At 44.8% G+C, this 19,079-nt stretch overlaps 5 protein-coding genes across 5 annotated transcripts; 2 read left to right on the top strand and 3 right to left on the bottom strand.

The window, feature by feature from the left end:
* Positions 1-3,282: 3,282 nt before the first annotated feature.
* BHQ10_003632 (uncharacterized protein) lies at positions 3,283-4,128 on the bottom strand (the record flags this gene model as incomplete). Its single annotated transcript, XM_040875910.1, has 4 exons — positions 3,283-3,341; positions 3,397-3,812; positions 3,891-4,030; positions 4,096-4,128. The coding sequence occupies 4 exons, from the start codon at positions 4,126-4,128 to the stop codon at positions 3,283-3,285; spliced, it is 648 nt and encodes a 215-aa protein (XP_040732136.1).
* Positions 4,129-5,521: 1,393 nt separating this feature from the next.
* On the top strand, positions 5,522-6,298 carry BHQ10_003631 (uncharacterized protein; the record flags this gene model as incomplete). The annotated part of the gene is made up of 1 exon (XM_040875909.1): positions 5,522-6,298. The coding sequence occupies one exon, from the start codon at positions 5,522-5,524 to the stop codon at positions 6,296-6,298; it is 777 nt and encodes a 258-aa protein (XP_040732135.1).
* A 1,923-nt stretch (positions 6,299-8,221) lies between these two features.
* Positions 8,222-10,195, bottom strand: BHQ10_003630 (uncharacterized protein; the record flags this gene model as incomplete). The annotated part of the gene is made up of 7 exons (XM_040875908.1): positions 8,222-8,390; positions 8,459-8,886; positions 8,948-9,335; positions 9,418-9,626; positions 9,675-9,746; positions 9,803-9,902; positions 9,957-10,195. 7 exons carry the CDS (start codon positions 10,193-10,195, stop codon positions 8,222-8,224), a joined length of 1,605 nt encoding a protein of 534 aa, XP_040732134.1.
* A 3,687-nt stretch (positions 10,196-13,882) lies between these two features.
* BHQ10_003629 (uncharacterized protein) lies at positions 13,883-16,030 on the bottom strand (the record flags this gene model as incomplete). The annotated part of the gene is made up of 1 exon (XM_040875906.1): positions 13,883-16,030. The coding sequence occupies one exon, from the start codon at positions 16,028-16,030 to the stop codon at positions 13,883-13,885; it is 2,148 nt and encodes a 715-aa protein (XP_040732133.1).
* Positions 16,031-16,688: 658 nt separating this feature from the next.
* On the top strand, positions 16,689-18,362 carry BHQ10_003628 (uncharacterized protein; the record flags this gene model as incomplete). Its single annotated transcript, XM_040875905.1, has 3 exons — positions 16,689-16,743; positions 16,829-17,295; positions 17,364-18,362. 3 exons carry the CDS (start codon positions 16,689-16,691, stop codon positions 18,360-18,362), a joined length of 1,521 nt encoding a protein of 506 aa, XP_040732132.1.
* Between the last annotated feature and the right edge of the window lie 717 nt (positions 18,363-19,079).

Genomic DNA, 19,079 nt, shown 5'->3' with positions numbered 1-19,079 from the left:
GAATCGTCGTCTCCTTGTTTATCCCAGCTAGCCCAACTGCCGCTTTATGTTCATGCCCAGGTCCGTATACGTGAGAGTGATTTTGACGGGCGTCTTCCGGGAAGGCACTTCGATCAAGGCCGATGTCACTTAGTTGGAGATCTGTTCTCCGATCATGCCTGTATTGGTCCTGGCTCGAACTTAGAACAACCCTTGTATCGCCAGTTCCAGGTTCTCGAGCGAGCTTGGTAATCATTGCAGCCATGCTCATTTCAATGTTGAGCTTGACCATGTAAGTAACGGGATGAAATTGAATGTATACGAGCTGATTTTTGAGTGACATAAGCCCTATCAACATCACCTATTTACACTTAGTATGAGGCACACAGTGAATGGTGGAAACGGAGAAGCCTTACATCCATGCCCACTGATAACGCCATAAGCCAGGCATTGAAGTTCACAAGAGGAGCATATTTCTTCAACCCATGATAGCGAACAAGGCGATGTTGAACAATTCGAAGGAACCAGTAGTTCAGGGCAGCGTCGACAATACAGATAAGAACTTTTGATGTTCGATCCCAGTACCTATTGATTACTGGGTATCTGTGCTGATGTTAGAATAGCAGAGAAAGCAGCGGGTAATCCATACAATTCATTTGCCGGTGGGTTTAGGTGCGCAGGGATCCAAATACAAAAGACAGCTATATTAATAGCAGTGATGATTCCCGCCGTGATCCATCTCACTTTGATGACGGTCCGTTTGTTCTCKGCGACGACGTAAACGCGGTTGATAATAATCTGCATCAGGAGCTGAATCTCGAAGACCCAGCAAAACAAAAGGGAGAAGAGAACGGGCACACTGTATTACCAATGAAAAAGTCTTGTCAGTACCTCTGGTTACATATGATTTCAAATTTCAATCACTGATATACACACCCCAATGGAATCACTCCCTCAAGAAACAGCCATCCTATAATCCCGATAATGATATTTGCTATGATCTCTCCCCATACAAGATAGACGTATGTGCTTCGATGCGGAGCTCTTATAACAGTCGTCTGTTTGAAGGCTTTCCAAACTGTCCAAAACCCATAACCAAGGGTAAAGCCCGCGGCGACTCCAGCGATCTTGAAGTCTTCCAGGGTTGATGCCATGCTTAGGTTATGATTCGAATTGAATGTTATGATAGTATGAAAGTTGTTAGACGCAATTGCTCTTTGAACCAGTTGTTTCTACTGGGAAAAAGGTGATATTTGTATCCGTGGCAATCAAAAAGCCTCCTCAGATATTAGTTATATATGTCCACGTCTCGTAAAACGCCCTGACCCGATCGATAATTGTATAATAGGGCACATGGCCGCACTGATCGTTTCACCTCTAACACGTTGTTGACATCTGATTGGTTTCTTCTCCTCATTTTACAACAGAATCAGGTTGGCGAGAGATGGGAACTATAATTACTGAACCTCTGAGGCGTGTATTGACGTCTACGGCCGTTCGAAGCAGTGCGCTTTGACTTGAGCTAAGCAAGTATTATGCCACTCTTTGCAAACCTTGAGATGGTGCTTTTTGTCATTGCAAACGTCTCAACATGTCCTAGGCTTTTCTTTGAGAGATTCAATGATAACTACTTATAGAATAATCATATATATAGTAATGCAATCGTTCTCATTCTAATTTCTCACTCTCGTTTTGAAAGGCAAATTTCGAAATCGAAATATCGAAATTTCAAAATACCAGTCCATACCTAAGATCTCGATGTCAGTCAGTTAAGTCAGTCAATAGCAATACAAAAACCTAATTAACGCCACGTCTATGCTGAACACGATGGCTAGCAACCCCTGCATAGACCCCGTTCTCTTTAGTACACTCAGTTCAACTGAAAGGCTCCCCCCAAAAGCTCGCATGGAAAAAAAGAAAACCAATTAGAGGTTCCAGACCAGCAAGAATGCACAGACCCTGTTTAGTCAGAGGCTTTTTGAAACCCACTAACTTAGTTACGGAGGTACGATCAAGCCTCCAGGGATTTTCTGCGGGGTCCAAAACTGGGGAATACACTGAATGTCTCAAGGCAAATTTGAAGTTGCTAAGCAAATCTGGCGGGTAACCTGAGTCCTGAAAACGGGTCCCAAGAGTAAAAGAACTTTAAAAATAATCTTGTAAGTTCTCGGCGAAAAGAGCCTAATGTGGTTAATACCTTTAAACTAGCATTCAGAGACTTTGTTCAAATTTAGTTACGACGACGTTCCACATCGGCACATCCCACCCACCCAGCTTTAAATTATTCCAAACCCCACACCATAATAAAGTTACTTGGCAATAGTTTCTGACAGCAGTCATGTTGAAGGCAGAGTAAGACTTCAATACTGGTATTCCTGTAAATCAAAGGGACTACAATGGATGAAATTGCCATTCTTATAGCCCCTGCGGTGGTATTTGTCTCACTCTCTACTATTCAGTTGGAACCTTCATTTCGACAATATCTATTGCTCCTGGAAGTTACCAAGATGCAGTAACACAGATATACTGATCATTTTATATGCAACATAACATCTAATTGTTCTAAGTCCTCTGCCTGTCTTCTTTAGCAAAGAAAGTAATGGTGTATAATAGAAGAAATACTTACTAGTAACTACTATACTATGCATTAAATTTACACAACAAATTCTGTGATAAATATGTATATGAGATATATTGTTCGTATTCGATTTGAAAACACCTTGAATTACTAAAATACCGCTATTTCTATTTGATTCGAGCACAGCGCGCATGCCTTACTCGAATTGCAGGCCTGGGCTTGTTCAAAGCTTGTGGCTCGATTATGCCATGCCACTCTCGTCCGCAGAATTTTGTAGCTAGCCCTGCATCCCGAGAGGTCTTATCCAGGAAATCGTAACCAACGCCACGTCAGTAGTAAGATCAATCACTTTCACTGGCATGGTATAGTCCATTCTGCACCCATGGTCAGTTCGATCCACGTACTCTCCGAATTCGGCTCCAAGATATCTAATCTTGGCCAAACAACTTGGGCAAGACTAGCTCGGACACCGTTCCAATCCTTAACGCTGGTGAAGTCGCTCCATCTTCGGACATATAGGTCGAATATACTTCTAAGGGACCTAATCTCTCCATAACGGGTCTCTATGGATTTCTGCTGTAAGTCTTTCCTACGAACCAGACACAAAGTCAATATCCGTAATGTACAGGCACCGGTGAATGCTTTCCATAACCATATGTTGTAAGAGCTTACGTCTTTCATAGCATCATTCTCGGATCTTCGTAGGTCTCTTTCAAGAATTTCGGCTAAACGCCGCAGAAGCCTCGGTTCCATGGGATGGCCACCGTTCCAAAGGCACAGAACACTGTGAAGATAGAAGCTGCCGGCTATCGAAAGTCCAAGATAAGATGTTGGCATACTCATATTGCTCCGGTCCGTCGCTGGGAAAAACGACGCCGCATTGGCCCGTGCTATGGCATACATGAGAGCCGTCATGCTTGTGCAGCCGAGGCAATTTTGCGGATCATCGCCATCACATATATTCCTTGGAAAGGCTCCATGGGACGGCTGCACGAGATGATGTGGAGATTTTTTGACAACATGCTGTTGAGTCACTGCTCTCGTCAATCCGCGCAGTGCGACGATAAATGGAAAAGCGTCCACATCAGTTACGTGACGGGATGTCGCGCTGATGTTGTGGAATGGTATGAGGCGCACTCCGGCTTGGCTGTTGGGTATGGACGAGAAAGAAACATGCCAAGGCTGAGTAAGCTCGGAACGCCGGTCACTGTGATCGTTCAGGCGACTCTTCACTGCAGCAGTCAACTGATGTGCTCTAAAATACACAATGATGTCAATAAGGCATTCATAGTGGTTATAATATGCGCAATTATGGGACAAGGACATGACATACGCCACGAGAAGACGTTCGGCCACTTCGTCTTCGCCCTTAACGCTCTTCTCGCCCGCCAACTCGCCCGACTCTCTCAAGTCCAGAATGCTTAGGAGTGCCTGAATGTGATATTCCGCGGACACGACCTCGCCAATACAGCTCTAGCAAGAGAGTGTCAGACCTGCAGTAAATCAGAAGGGGCCGTAGTACGAGATCAGAGACCTACTTCAGCTATACACAGCGTTGCGACGAGTTTCATGCATGATAAACTCGACATGAAGAAATGATCCTCGAGCCACCTGTTGACCAAGCGGATTGATTCTCCTCGATGAAATAGAAACGTGCTGGTAAAACCCGCAAAACTTCCATTACCCCATGTATAATGCATGGCAGCTATAATCAGTAAGCTTCGAAAGGCTACGGCGTCTTGTGCGCTCCGTCCAATACTACGTATGTGGCTTAGCACAAGGATCACCATTAAAGTCACAGGCCACTCATGAAAATTTGTATCTAACATCATCAAAGGGCGTAATTCAGCCTTACCATTCACGCATTATACGAGCACCACGCTGTCGAGTAACAGCGGGTGAGAAATTGTCGGGAGAAGGATCTATGCATAGCACGTCCCTGACGCACTCGTCGCTAACTATAACCCCTTGAAGTCAGCAAATTCGTAGATCCAGTCACAGAAGCGGGACGCGCGATGAATCCTGTCCTTCCTTACAGTAATGGAGAAGCTCAAACGACTTCAGCTCCATCGATATGGGAAAAGAGTTGAAAGGATCCATGGTGACCGCGGCTTGCGGAAGCTGCCACATCAAAACGCCTAGTGTTCTCTCATCTTGCTGATCCTGGACAGACAAGGATGGAGATGAGTATCTACACTGTTGTCTTGCAACGAGACAATTCGCACTATGAGAAATCTTTGATTAGATTGTGTGACGAACCGTGCAACCGGGTTATTGGCAATGTGCCTTGCGTACCATGCCTGCAAACTCACCATGACGGGCGACTCTCGTCGCATCGGCGGTGACGCAATTTGCAGTTGAAGCACCCCAGCCTACTTCTCCGGTGATGCCGGCGAGTCCTCTCAACGGGTTTCTGCATCACATTTCTCTCTTGTACCATTTCCAATGCAGTGTGAGCTGATTTGAGTGCGGATCAAGTTCATTTTTACAAGTAGCCAGGTTTACCACTTAGCACAGGTGCTTAACCGTTTTCGGTGGAATATACGCAAAGTTTCCTTAGTCAGCAAATTACGCGCGTCGAGAAGAGATTAATTCGGGACCGATTAGGATTAATGGGAAATTCGATTGGATGGAGATAGTCTGAGTTCTCGAAGCTACTCCCGATATTCGTTCGAAGATTGGCCACAATATATAGTAGTGTTCCAGTAGCATCTCCTTTCTAGAACCAAAACTAGAGAGGGGAAAAGGGGACTTCTCAAAGAGTAGACCCCTTTGTTATATAGTAACTATCCCCCACAGTTAAAGATTGAAAGTCTCCTTGACTTTTGGTCTTCTGATACTAGCGATTTTCAAGTGAAGGTTGTATCAAAAACTAATTATATGTATACTCATATACACTCGTCACTGTCGAATTACAGACAACAATCCATATAATATTAAGTTATAGGCTTAGCTCCATTAGCCATGACTGAGAACCCTTCTTTCATCTTCGTGCCAGGAGCCTGGCACCGGGCCGAGGTCTGGCAGAAAGTGATGTCAGAGCTATCCGGACAGGGCTACACGTGTATAGCTGTCACCCTTCCGTCGACGATCACCCCCAGCGCGGCCTTCGCAGACGATGTGAGCGTCGTACAGAATACTGTTCGCGAAGAAACTCAAAAAGGTCGTGATGTGGTTATTGTTGTTCATTCCTACGGCGGCCAAGTCGGTAACAGTGCCGTCAAAGGGCTTTCTCGAAAGCCCGCGTCCGTATCCTCATCGTCCGGTCACGTTATCGGACTCGCTTTGATAGCCAGCGGCTTCCCAGCCACCGGAGTCAGTTTCGTGGATGGGCTTGGCGGAGAAATTCCACCCGAGTGGAAAGTTGATACAGACAAGGGGCTTATTTCGTTAGCAGTAGATCCCCAGGAGTTGATGTATCAGGATCTATCTGAAAATGAAGGGAAGCTCTGGGTCGCTCGACTGACAATCCAGTCTGTCAAGGCAATGACAGAGGGAGGCGAATCTGCCTATGCAGGTTGGAAGGAAGTGCCCAACTGGTTTTTGGTGACACTGGACGACCGCGCATACGCAGCGCAAGCACAACGATTTTTCATCAAGGCAGCACAGGATGCAGGCGCGGATGTGACCGTGAGAGAAGTAGCAAGCAGCCATAGTCCCATGTTGAGCAAACCGAAGGAAACTGCAGAGTTTATTCTTGACGCTGCCAAGGACTTTGTTAACAGGATCCCCGGCTTTTGAATCCCTAGGGCAGACAGCTGGACGTACAGTTGCATAAGTACCCATTGTAAGCTAAACAGAGGAGATCCAGGCTCGAAGAGCATGAATTCCTCGGGAAGTGTAATCTTTTCAGATGATTGGTGATGTACTATTTAATAGTATTATATATATAATGTTAGCTATTAGTCTTACCTTGAAGAATAAGAGGTGTGTAAAGAATAAATATAATGAATACTATAGCTTAAGGATAGTATCCTTAGTAACAAGGGTGATGATTATCCCCACTTTCGCTTCACCCTGTAGAGTGTAGAATCACCACACATGATCAGAATAGTCACTGCAAGGCATTCAGAGACTATGTTTAAATTTGGTTACGACAACGTTCCATGTCGACCCATACCACCCAGCTTTCAATCATTCCAAACCCCACACCATGATATAATTACTTGGCAATAGTTCCTGACAGCAATCATGTTGAAGGCAGAGTAAGACTTCAATACTAATTATTCTAAGTCCTCTACCTGTCTTCCTCGGCACAGAATGTAATGTTTTCTAATAGAAGAAATACTAACTGGTATACAGCCTAGAAGCACTTGCCGTAAGCCATAATTAAAGCTGGGGACAAGGCTTATCATCTGTCAATAGGCCAGAATAAAGCAAAAGCTTACCATACATTCCGACTACTTGATCGATTATTTATTTCATATCTTATCAAAAAGAACAGGTGGTCATCATCCATAATTTTACAGCTCATGCGAATTTTGTAGCTCTGAATACAAACGAAGGACAAGCATCGGGACGGATCGTTAGATAACATTAAGATTCATTCAAATAAAATATGTTAATCTCCGCCAGAATAATACAGGGTGATGATCATACTAATAAACTTAATACAAACATTTCAGACATAAGGAGCTGATGATATCTCCCAATCATGTGGGAAAGTCATGCAAAGTCTAACCACCAACGTATCCTAATAAGTCACCATGGCTTAGATCAAATAAAGGAAAAGAAATGCTATAGTTTAAAAATGAGAATATTCGAAACAACGTATATACTCACTCATATTAGTACCTAACCATAGCCAGACTTCTATTCTTTCCCTCATATTCATAGTTATCATTCCTAACACAGTAGCAATTTACGCAGATCTAAACTAAGATGGTCAGCCGTTCTTCCACTTCTCAACACCTTGAGACTCCTCAGGATTATCAGATTCGAGAGCAAATCCAATATTTCAAAACAGAATATTTTGGCTATGTCATATTATGTTCGCATGTAGCGATTGATTAAGTGTCATAGTCATTAGATACTATGGACTTTCGTCAGGGTTGGATGCCATCTTTCTTTAATTCCACTTCGAATATGAGAACTGCAGAGAACCTAGCGATTCAGTGATTGGTTTTTCTTAATAAAAATGACAAAGGGAAAGCGTCGGACTCCTTTAGATGGGAACTCAGGGGATATGAATTTACCAAAGAATCGGATCTCGAACGCGTAGGCTACCAGGATTGATGTAAATCCAAGCGAAATGATGCAAATCGTAGATGGTGTTCCGTGATCCCAAGAACAGATCCGGAGACATTTTCGTAACAACGGACAATTTCCGCTACCTCACCAAAATCTTGCCCATACCCAAGGATTCCGTGTGGAAAAAGCCGTTTACTCGAATAAATAATGTATACTCTGACTGAATATAAATTAATTACAATATTCCAGCGCATAACCCTTCAATATCTATATAAAGATATGCTAATTCTGATGTATCCCATGTCTAGACTTCAAACTTCAAATAAGCTATTGTTAATATATTTCATATGCATGCTTTTAACCTCTTTGACAAACGTAGTGAACACCTCGTGGCGGTGACAGACTCAGATCTGATCAAGCAAGGTCGATGTTTGCGATATCAGAGCTGATGGAGAGGGCAGGTGTCGTCCCACTTTAATGTACCGCTCTAGCCTCCATTCTAGCCTGCTTTTCTTGCTTCTTGCAATCAGCTTTCTCTTTCTGAGCTTGGCGCCAGGCAATTCCGTATCGCATGCTCACAATCGGCCCCAAGCTACCAATTAAGAACAGCGCCCCAAGGACTGTGTACGCCCATCTAGGAGCCCTGTATGAGTGACCCATCCGCATGAAAAGTTGTTCTTGTTTCTTCAAAGATGTGTAAAAAATACTCACCCATATCCAATCGCGTCACTCATAGGTACGATCGCCGCGCTCACCCCAGCGCCCACCAAGCACTTCATCACATTATTCGCGGCCGACACATTCGCTGGCCTTCCAGGATTGATGTCCACACACAATACCATTAGCGTTTGACCTACCACGTCGGTGGTGTATCCTATTAGAAATAAGAAGATAATCAGACCGCCGAAGGTGACCTTAGATTCCAGAACCCATCCGTATCCGACCATAGCAATCGCCCCGAGGAAGAAGTGCGGCACGGCAATCTGCATACGCGCCACTTCAATTGGAAATTTGGAGAGATCAGTTTGGCGGTTCTTGTGCACTGGATAGCCTAGACGTTTTGCATGTCGGCGGTAGTTCCAATCGACGAGGTAACCGGCTGTGAAGGCAGAGGCGAGACCGCCAGCGCCGATAGGGAGCTATAGTCGCATCAGTTCATGCTATTATTAGATCAGTATAATTATTGACGTGCAAACATACAAACATGAGAGAAATCTGTAATTCATCGAAGCCATAGTTGCGATTAAACGCCTGGGCTGTGCCAGTTGAGACAGCATAAAAACAAGACATGGCCACACTATTACCAAAGAGTAAGAATATCATTTCTGGTTCGCCTAAGATGCGTAGAGTCGAGATAGGATTAGGAAACGTGATTTTGTGATTATTTCGCAGCTCCTTCATTTTTGCTTCATCGATAGGGATACCCTCCTTCGCACGGTTGTGGAAGCGGATGTGGTCACTGAGGTTCCAACTCGATTTTGGTGGTGGGACAGAGCCATCGCCGACGATGTTGCGACACGTTTCTGGTAGGAAGAGTAATAATGGAATGAAGTAGGCTCCAGAGAATATCAGGAGGAACCAGAAGATCCTGTTTGGTATTAGTCATATCTTCCGTCTATACACTCTTTCTTCTTCTAAGTGATGGCTGGTGCAGTTATTGTACTACTTACCAATGCCATCCCAAATATTGACTAAGGAGGCCGCCAAGGACGGGCGATAGGCTGGGTCCAAGAATCAAGCCAATTGATGCGAAAGCAATGTACTTGCCACGCTCAGACGATGGAATGATATCACCCACGAGTCCATTTGAAAGCACTATCGTGCCGCTACTACCTGCTGCCTGTACCATGCGGAGGAGCAATAGGGCGACGTAATTATCCTGCAGCGCTAGAGCCAGATTAGCAGCCATATATATCGAAAAGCATACCATATACGCCGGCTTGCGGCCAGCTTTATCGGAGAAACCAGCGACCATCATCGGTCCGAGGCCTTGAAAGAGCTGTTTGGATCCAGTTAAGAGAAGTGCAAATCTTGGTTGTGCTCGAGTCCGCTCACCAGATACGTGGTGACTGTCAGTGCAACCTTGGACACTGAAACATGCAGGTCCGCTGCTATCTGGTTGACGGCGGGATAATAAATGGCCCCCGTCAGTGGACTTTGTGTAGTTCACATCAGTCTGTTTTTCTCGCCACGTTTGTTGTGAATTTACCTTATCCAACTGGCAAACGAGACAGTTGCAATCATTATCCGTTTCTGCTTTACTGTAAAAACAGAATAATTTTCCGCCGCTATAAGATTTTGAGGAGACCCAATTGGTGGATGGATTGCTCTTGTATCCGCATCCCCTTTCTTTTCAATATCTTTCAAAAACATTTCGGTGTTCCTTTCATCCAAGTTCTCGCAAATGGGTGCGATACTGGTGTTCGAGGGGCTAGAATTTGTTTCCATTGTGTGGCAGTTAAAATTGTGAATACACCATTCAAATTCATCTATCTTGAGAAGTCTTTTCACTTGGACCTGTGATAATAATTGATAATTAAGAATTAATAGTTAATGGCGGTGAAAATGTTCCTAGTCTATGCCGGGTTGAATTCGTCGTGGTCACCACTGGGTCCTTTTCCACGTAGTAGTGTTTCCGTTGCAGCCCCACTGCGGACGTGGCTGGAAGCTTCCGCGGTGGGGGCTGCGACGGGACGAGTCGGACGACTTTTCTTTGTTGAAAAAAGATATTCTCGTTTCTTTGTGGAATTATTGATCTAATTATATTATCTAAACGATTTTATTATAGGGTAAGACCCTCCGGAGCATGCTAAGCTTTTTAGTAGCTCTTAAATTCAACTTCCCACAAAGCTTAACTATGCTCCGGTTGACCCCAATGATTTCCACACTACGTTTTTTACTTTACTGTCATACAGGGATCATGATTCAAGATATAGTGCCGTACTACGTACTTTTTAAAGCCAATAACCAGCTAGTGATATTCTTTATAATATAGAGCCTTTATTAATTAAAGTAGGCGGTCACTTAGTAAAGTACCATACAAAGTAGCATAAAAGACACTTGTACGCATTTAACAATATCAGTATATAACCTAGTCGCAAATAAGCTGCTTATAAGATGGTCTGCATACTCTGGTATCATAACCCTTTCACCAATAAAATTTAGGGTAGTCTTATCGACATCCCACCAGACAACGCTGTTCATCATGCAGCCTCTTCCTGACACGTTCAATACATACACTTTACATTTAGACTGTCCTTCAATATCCTAACAAATTCACCTGCATTTAATCAACGCCCTCCAGCAGCTTGGGTTACATTGTTATGATTAAAGTCCATAGCCGACCCCTACGTGGTATTGCGCGGTTGGGTAGTGCATTCGTATCCCTTGTTAAAAGGCTTTTTGGTCCCTTTACTACCTTAGAGACCATGAAGACCGGAGTTACATCTAACCATCCCCGGAAAAATAATTTTGTAGCTGCCTCTTACATCAGTCAGGCCACGTGTACGCTATTAATCTTGACCGTTCTACAGATTCAATTTAACCTGTCCTCCATCTACCTATCGAGACCATTCTGCGCTTGAAAATTTTAACGATGGTTAGAGAAAAGTTGTCTTCTGAAAAAGAATAAAACAACCAGCAAGAGAAAAATGAGGACTTGCTTGAGACAGCCACCCCTGTTATTGAGTCAGATCTCGCTCAGAACTATCTTAGAGGGCTCAACTTGGCTGTCATTATTGCTTCTCTAGCCATCTCAGTCTTTTTATGTGCCAGTCTTTCTATGTGCCTTGGACGAGACCATTATTACCACTGCCATTCCCCATATCACTGATAAGTTCCATTCAATTGATGATGTTGGCTGGTACGGGTCTGCATAGTGAGCTGTTTCTTGCCAACTGGACCTTCGCTCCTCTAAAATCTAATTATCGATTATAGCTTCATGACCTTCGCCTCTTTCCAACTTATTTACGGAGAATTGTTTTCTTTCTATTCAATAAAGAGTGTTTTTCTTGCGTCAATTGCCAATTTTTGAGTCCGGTTCTTTAGTTTGCGCAACGGCTCCAACGTCGACAGTATTTATCGTTGGCCGTGCTTTAGGCAGTGCAGGAATTAATGCTGGATTTATAATGTAAGTTCATACTACCCGATTATATTACTCATACTTATTTAAGTCCCAGTATATTAGCAGCCTCTTTGCCACTAGAGAGGCGGCCAATATTTGTCAGCTCATATAGCAGCATGTACGCCATTGCCTCTGTCACAGCACCTCTTCTTGGAGGAGCTTTCACAACGAAGGTAACATGGCGTTGGTGCTTTTACATCAATCTCCCACTCGGTGGGACTGCATCAGTAGCCATAGCATTGTTCTTCCATCCTCAGCGTAATGTGAAAGCGTCCTTAAGCACTTGGCGTGAAAAAGTAAGTCAGATGGATCTTCTTGGGACTGCAAGTTTGATCCCAGGTGTCATCTGTCTTCTTATTGCACTGCAATGGGGTGGATCCGAGTATCAGTGGAGTGATTTTCGCATCATCATCTTCCTGGTAGTCACAACATTGATGATAGCAGGATTTATTATTGTCCAAATATGGAAGCAGGACGAAGCCACAGTCCCTCCTCGAATCATTAAGCAGTGTAGTGTGGCATATAGTGTGTGCTACCTCTTTCATGCTGGAGGAGCTGTCAATGTCTTCGAGTACTACGTTAGTGCCTCTCTCCTATCTTCTTCATGATAGTCGGCTGAAAGATGAACGTATGATATAGCTACCTATCTGGTTTCAAGCTATTCAAGGCGTGTCAGCCTTTGATTCAGGTGAGCGTATTTTACCTACCATCCTAGGTACAGCACACTTTTCCTTTATTTCTGGGTTCGGTGTCTCAAAGACAGGTTACTATACCCCTTTTATGATCCTTGGTGCTGCTCTCATACTGATGGGCGCTTCCTTCACTACTACTTGGAAAGTCGAATCCCTTCCTTCCCAATGGATCGGTTATCAATTTATCATCGGTGCGGGCGCTGGGTTAGGTATTCAGCACGGCCGCACAAACCGTCCTTGCAAGCGCCGATGTCCCTACTGGCGCGGTAGTTCTCATCTTTGCGCAGATCCTCGGCGGCTCTGTTTGGTTATCAGTCGCACAGAATGTACTGACTAGCCAGTTGCTGAGGAATTTGAGGGACGCTGGGCCAGGTTTGAATCCAGAGATAATACTGAATGTGGGCGTTACTGGTTTACGGGATGTGATTGGACCGCAATACCTGGATGTCGTTCTTAAGGTATATAATTTTGCTCTCACAAGGACATTCTACTGTGGCGTTGCATTAGCTGCTGCTGCATTTTTTGCTTCTGTGGGAATGGAATGGAAGTCGATCAGAAAGGTATTAAATTGATAGTACTTAGGAATATCATGAGTGACTTCTTGATTGCGGGATCAATCCATATATGTGTCACCGCAAATATGAGTAATACCGAGGTGTTATCATCAACCGTTCCATGGCAATACACAAATACTTAAATTGTCATGATTAACAATAAATGAACACTCCTGCCATACAAAGCATCTAACGATCTCTGACATCCCTTAGGGTATTTTTAGAATAACTATATCTTTGAGTGATTCATGTTTCGCATAATTACACTAGATTTCAGTTGTATTATACATAAAATAGTATGATTACTACATCATACTATTCTTAATTGAATATTTTTATTATATTAAGTGACCTAATACCAATATATGAATCACGAATCGAGATTTCTATTGGATGTTGAGCCATGATGGTACGAACATAGGCCATTTTGTATGTGTATTGAAGGTGGCCAACCCGCTTACATGGCCAACTCGCTTACCGAATACGTTACAGCAGAATCTATTGGTAATTAATCCCTGCACAAAAAAACGTACTATGGAAATCACCTGGTTCAACCGTAGTATGATTATCCCCGCTTTCGCTTCACCCTGTAGAATGTAGAATTACCACACATGATCAGAATAGTCACTGCAAGGTAGGAAGTTTCAACGGTCGCGTCCTATATTGAATGATAGCGCTCGACTGCTCCAACCTAATACTGTGCCATTTACTATACTGTAATCCGCTTGCTCACCAACTTACACACAGAAGAATAGGTACAGCTATATCATATTGTGAAGTCGACCCTGACAAGCCGCGCAGAGGGTGCACAGGGAAGCTTGACTGTCATGCTCCCTCTTTCGTCGTTCCAAAGAGCTTCCACTGGAAGCCATGCAGGATACAAAACAGTCAGAGTAGTCTTAGAAGTATTAATATCTTTTGGCACAGACAGCTCGATAGAGTCAGGGGCCGTGATTTCTCTTCGCCATACAGAAACATAACTCAGTCTTTCAGAACATCTGATGCCCACGGCAATCCATTCATCAGACCACTTCGGTAATCCCAACGGCCAGAAAGGTGTTCCGAAACGCAAATTCTGACGAATATCTTTATAGATGTCAATTCCTTTCGAAATAATCTTCAACTGGTGGTCGTTGAGTTGGTCAATACGACCACTCAAATGCACTCGACCTAACAGGCTGTTAACAACCGAAAAGGCATTTAGCTCGTCATTCCAGTGAGGTTGTGGATAACACCATGTGGCACCTTGCTCAGGGATCACAGCTGTCATAATACTTGCCGCTACTGCCGCGTATCGGACAGGGTCTTGCTGATCACTTGTTGACTGTAGTGCGCAGACAGAGAGCATCGCGTAGTCCAGCCGTTGGCCACCACTACTGCAATTTTCAATAACAAGACGAGGGTGTCTATCGATCAATTCCCGTATCCAGGCTAGGTAGGCTCGGTTATGAGCCAGCTGACCATCGCCTGGGCTGCGACCGTAAGTGTCTGTCCCGTAGGGTACATTGATGTTGTAATCAAATTTGAAGTATCGGATGCCGAAAGTGTGGATCAAATTGTCGATGATTCTTGTCATTCTTGAAATGACAGCGGGATGGTGGAAATCCAGATGATAGCGGTCTTTCTCGAGGACTCTAACCCCGTTGTGTTGAAAAAAGGCTTCTAGTGGCAGGKCTCCGAGTGCAGGGCTATTGACTCCCATTACCTCTGGCTCCAACCAGAGACCTGGCAACATCCCTGCCTTCTGAATTTTCGCTGTGACGGATTGCAGGCCAGAGGGAAACCGTATTCGAGAGGGTTCCCATTGTCCAACCGAGGCCCACCAGTCTTCTCCTTCAGAATACCACCCGGCGTCGATGCAGAAATATTCAGCTCCGCAGTCTGCAGCCTTGGGTATCAGAGCGAGTACCTTCTCTTCCGTCGGATCGCCCATTAAGCAGTTCATATAGTCATTGAATATCACGGACATTCTGTTATTGTCTTCATGTTGTCGAATGATTCTTCGTCTGTAACGACACATTTCCGAGAATGCGTCGTCAATGCCCCGCAGGTTTACACATAACGCGACAGGCACACTTGTGAAAGATTGCCCTGTTTCAATGACAGTACTCCATTGGTGGTCTTGATCTGCCGGTCCTGATGCAAATATGTACAAGCTATCTCGGTAGTCGCCGATTTCCCACCGCCACTGGCCGTTTGTTTCAATCTGCCAGAGCCATGTTTGGGATCCATCGTTGCTTGAAAGAGCACCCATAGCGAGATGGTCCCCCGTAGAAAATGATCCTTGGTTAGAAATGGCGTAGCAATACTGCGAGGACTCGTAGCCTAACTCAACGATACCAATGTCATCGACACCGACAGCAGGCAAAGGTACTGTCTGCCACTGTGCTTCTCTGAACCAGGTGTTGTGAGCGTAGGAGACGCTGTATTTCTTCCACCACTGCGGTAATGCAAAGCCGCTGAAGACGAGGGACGAAACCATGCTCAGGACGACCTCCGATGCTGATTCATTCTGCACAGTCACTGCAGATCGCAGAACAGCTACATCGGGATAAGCCGAAAAATGTACGGTTACCAAGATTTTGGATTCTGGATCGTGCAATACGACATCAAGGCGATTGATGAGCCTATTATCAGGGGACCTCTCTGAGTACTCGCTATGCTGCCTGTATAGCAACCGTTGGCTGCAATAAGTGCGAACATGGCGTTTGCCCGTCTCGAACCTGTTACTCTCGCCCCCAAGCTTCATTTCTACCAGGGGTAGAGCCGAGTCACGGATTGATGGATTCATTGTCTTCTCTTCAGCAGCGTCGACTGGGGAAATCGAACGTAGTACCGCATTGCCACCTCGGTCGATGTCAATCACTATTCTCAAACGCCCGGTCAACCAGACGATATCCTTCGCCGGACCCATTGTCCCGGTAGACGATGCAGCGAAAAGACTTAGCAAGTGTTTTTATTTTTATCTAACTTTTTCTTTATCAAGCTCTTAAAGAAGTGAAACGAATACGACTAAAAAGTGTATATTGATGTAAGTTTGGATTTACTTTTCCCACAACGTAAAACATCTGAAGCTTCAGTACATTTAACCGGACCTAACCTGAGTTCAGCCTATGCTTTCTAACCTACAAAATGCTCCGGAGTATAGGGATTAAATCTCAGCCAGCGTGAGCTGTTTTTCCGATTGGATACCGGTAGGACTTTTCGCTGTAACTAACATTGAAATCTCGCACTGGAGTCTGTTGGTGAGGGGAAAGTGATATGTTGACGAGCTTGCCAATTACGGTACCGAAATAAATATCCGCGGATAATTTTTGGGAGGGTACTGATCGGATAAGTTCACACGGACGCGTGTAAAGCCAGTGGGGAACTGAGCACCAATGCCCCATGGGGAGCTCAGAATATCCATACTGGGGGAAATCTATCGCAGTTGTAGCGTGCTAGTTTCCACATGAGCACTAACTATCACCAGCCATGAAGACATATAAAGGAAACACGGATTAATATTCCCTTAATCCTCGATTGTTGCATCGTTCAAGCATCGAACAGTTGAACTATACTGTCTCTCAATCATGCGTCGGCCTCAGTTCATTTCGGCGGAAGCCTCTAGCTACAGTTACTTCTGTGGTAAGTGAGGACCTTGCATCATTCAATGCTAAACTGTCATGGACTTTCTGAGTAGAGCCTACAGCTGACATGACATGCCTGATAGCTTTCTTTGTTGGCATCGGTTCGCTCCTTTGGGGTTACGACAGTGGTATCTTTGGCACCGCCCAGGCGCAGACGTATTTTGAGGAGAAATTCCATCCATCCTCTGCCATGCTCGGCGGCATTATTTCGGTCTATACTGCTGGTGGCGCCGTTGGTTGTCTTTGTTCTGGCCCTATTGGCAATCGATTGGGCCGCCGGGGCACGATCCAGGTCGGTGCTGCCATCGCTGCTGTTGGTACTGCTATCCAGACTGCTTCAGTAAATACGCCCATGCTTGTCATCGGACGCTTGATTGCAGGCCTTGCTATTGGTATCATCTACTTTGCCATTCCACAGTTTCAGTCTGAAATTGCTCCTGCCTCTCATCGTGGTTTCTTTGTCGGCTTGCATGCTCAGTTCATTGGCTTTGGGTATGCTCTTTCCAACTGGATCGGATTTGGAGTTTACTTCGGCAGGGGTCAATTCACGGTATGCACATGGGCTGTGTTCCCTAAAAGATTGTCTCCAGTTGTAAATTGACCATGCATGATCCTCAGTTTCGATTCCCCGTCGGCCTTCAGATTTTTTGGGCCGTGCTGCTTCTTGTCGGATCAGTTTTCCTACCACGCTCGCCACGTTGGCTGATCGAGAAAGGACGCTATGACGAAGCACGCAAGGTTATGTCTCGTCTCAGAGCAGCTAATGCGGACCCCGAGTATCTGGAAAAGGAATTCAATCAGATGCGTGATCAGATTGAGTATGAAACCGAGAATCAAGAAACCAGCTTGGTGGGAATATTGCGCAAACCGTCTTATCGCAAGCGCCTGATACTCGGGTGTCTGATCCAGATCGGACAGCAAATCTGTGGTATTTCCGCTATCAATTACTACCAAACCGTCATGTATAGGACGCTGGGCATCAAGGGCGTTACTGTGCTCGCGCTTGCCGGTGTCTGGGGCTTGACTGGTCCATTGGCCAATATAGTTTGCTTGCTCTGGGTTATTGACCGAGTCAAACGACGCACGTTATTTTTCTGGGGTTCAATTGCCTTGACCATTGATATCGTTATTGTCCAAGCAATAGTTGCCGTTTACAGCGGCTCCGATAACAAGGTTGCCAACGGCTTTGGAATCTTCTTTCTCATCCTCTTTGGCGTGATATTTTCGCTCAGCTGGAACTCCGGTGCGCCCGTCTACACTACTGAGATCTTCCCAACGCAAATTCGCGCCGTCGGCGGTGCCATCTCGACGTTCTGGTCGTTTGTTATCCAAGTCGTTCTCGCCCAGGCCTCACCAACTGCTTTGCAGAACGTGGGATGGAGATACTACTTTTTTTTCATTGCGTGCAATTTGGTATCGGCCGTTCTTGTCTACTTCTTTCTTCCGGAAACCCACGGAGTCAGTCTTGAGGAGATTAGTGAGGTGTTTGGTGATCAGTTTGTCTCTGTGCATATGAACGAGGCGCTCAAGACGGAACCAGTCGCTCACCACATTGAGGGCTCCGAAAGTAAAACAGAACAAGGGACTGTGGCCGATAGATCGGAGATCGTTATCTGAGCCAAGTTCCGGAATCGCAAATTGAGTTCGTATGGCTCTTAATTTGGTGCATACAGTTCAATTTGATTTTTCTGGTTTCGATAGTCTCATGTTAATTCAGTTCATGATGCACTTGGTTGAAACTAGAAAGTTGGTCTGCTTGGTGCTGGAGGATGCTACAGCAATCTGTAGCTACAACCTTGCCAGTGCCAGTTAGTAGGCTGCTGGCGCTTGAGATGGAAGCTTAGTTAGCAATTTAGTGGTTCCAGCAAGCACCTTTCGACTTGAAACCAGCCAATCTAATTTTTCTTTTTAAAAAATGGCCGAATTTTGGCAAGGCTGTTGCTATATACTGCCATAGGATTCTCGGTCGGCTTCCTCGACCGTCAGGATCATTCAGGGTTTGTTTTTGGTAGCAACCTCCAGTTTCCGCTGATAGCAATATCAATATAATTTTCCATATAGTGGACACCTCTAAATCCATCCAGTCTACCTTGCGTATTGACTGATTTTACTACGCTACTATGGATTGTAGGTATTGGCTCGGTCTGCTGAACCCCCGGAGTACCTAGCCAAGCGCGACAATTGTCAAAGATATATGAAACTTCCTATTTGATCGAGATTTATAATATGCACAAGAACGAAACAAGGTTGATATTACTTTTAAATGAAAGAAATGGACAAAAGAAGCCATTTATAAATAACTTTGGACCAACCAACCCCTATTCACAAGAATCA

Source organism: Talaromyces amestolkiae, assembly GCF_001896365.1.
Source record: "Talaromyces amestolkiae strain CIB chromosome Unknown scaffold6.1, whole genome shotgun sequence".
NCBI classification, from domain to species: domain Eukaryota; kingdom Fungi; phylum Ascomycota; class Eurotiomycetes; order Eurotiales; family Trichocomaceae; genus Talaromyces; species Talaromyces amestolkiae.
Note: the sequence above shows the minus strand (reverse complement) of the source record. Positions and strands in the feature narration are given on the sequence as shown.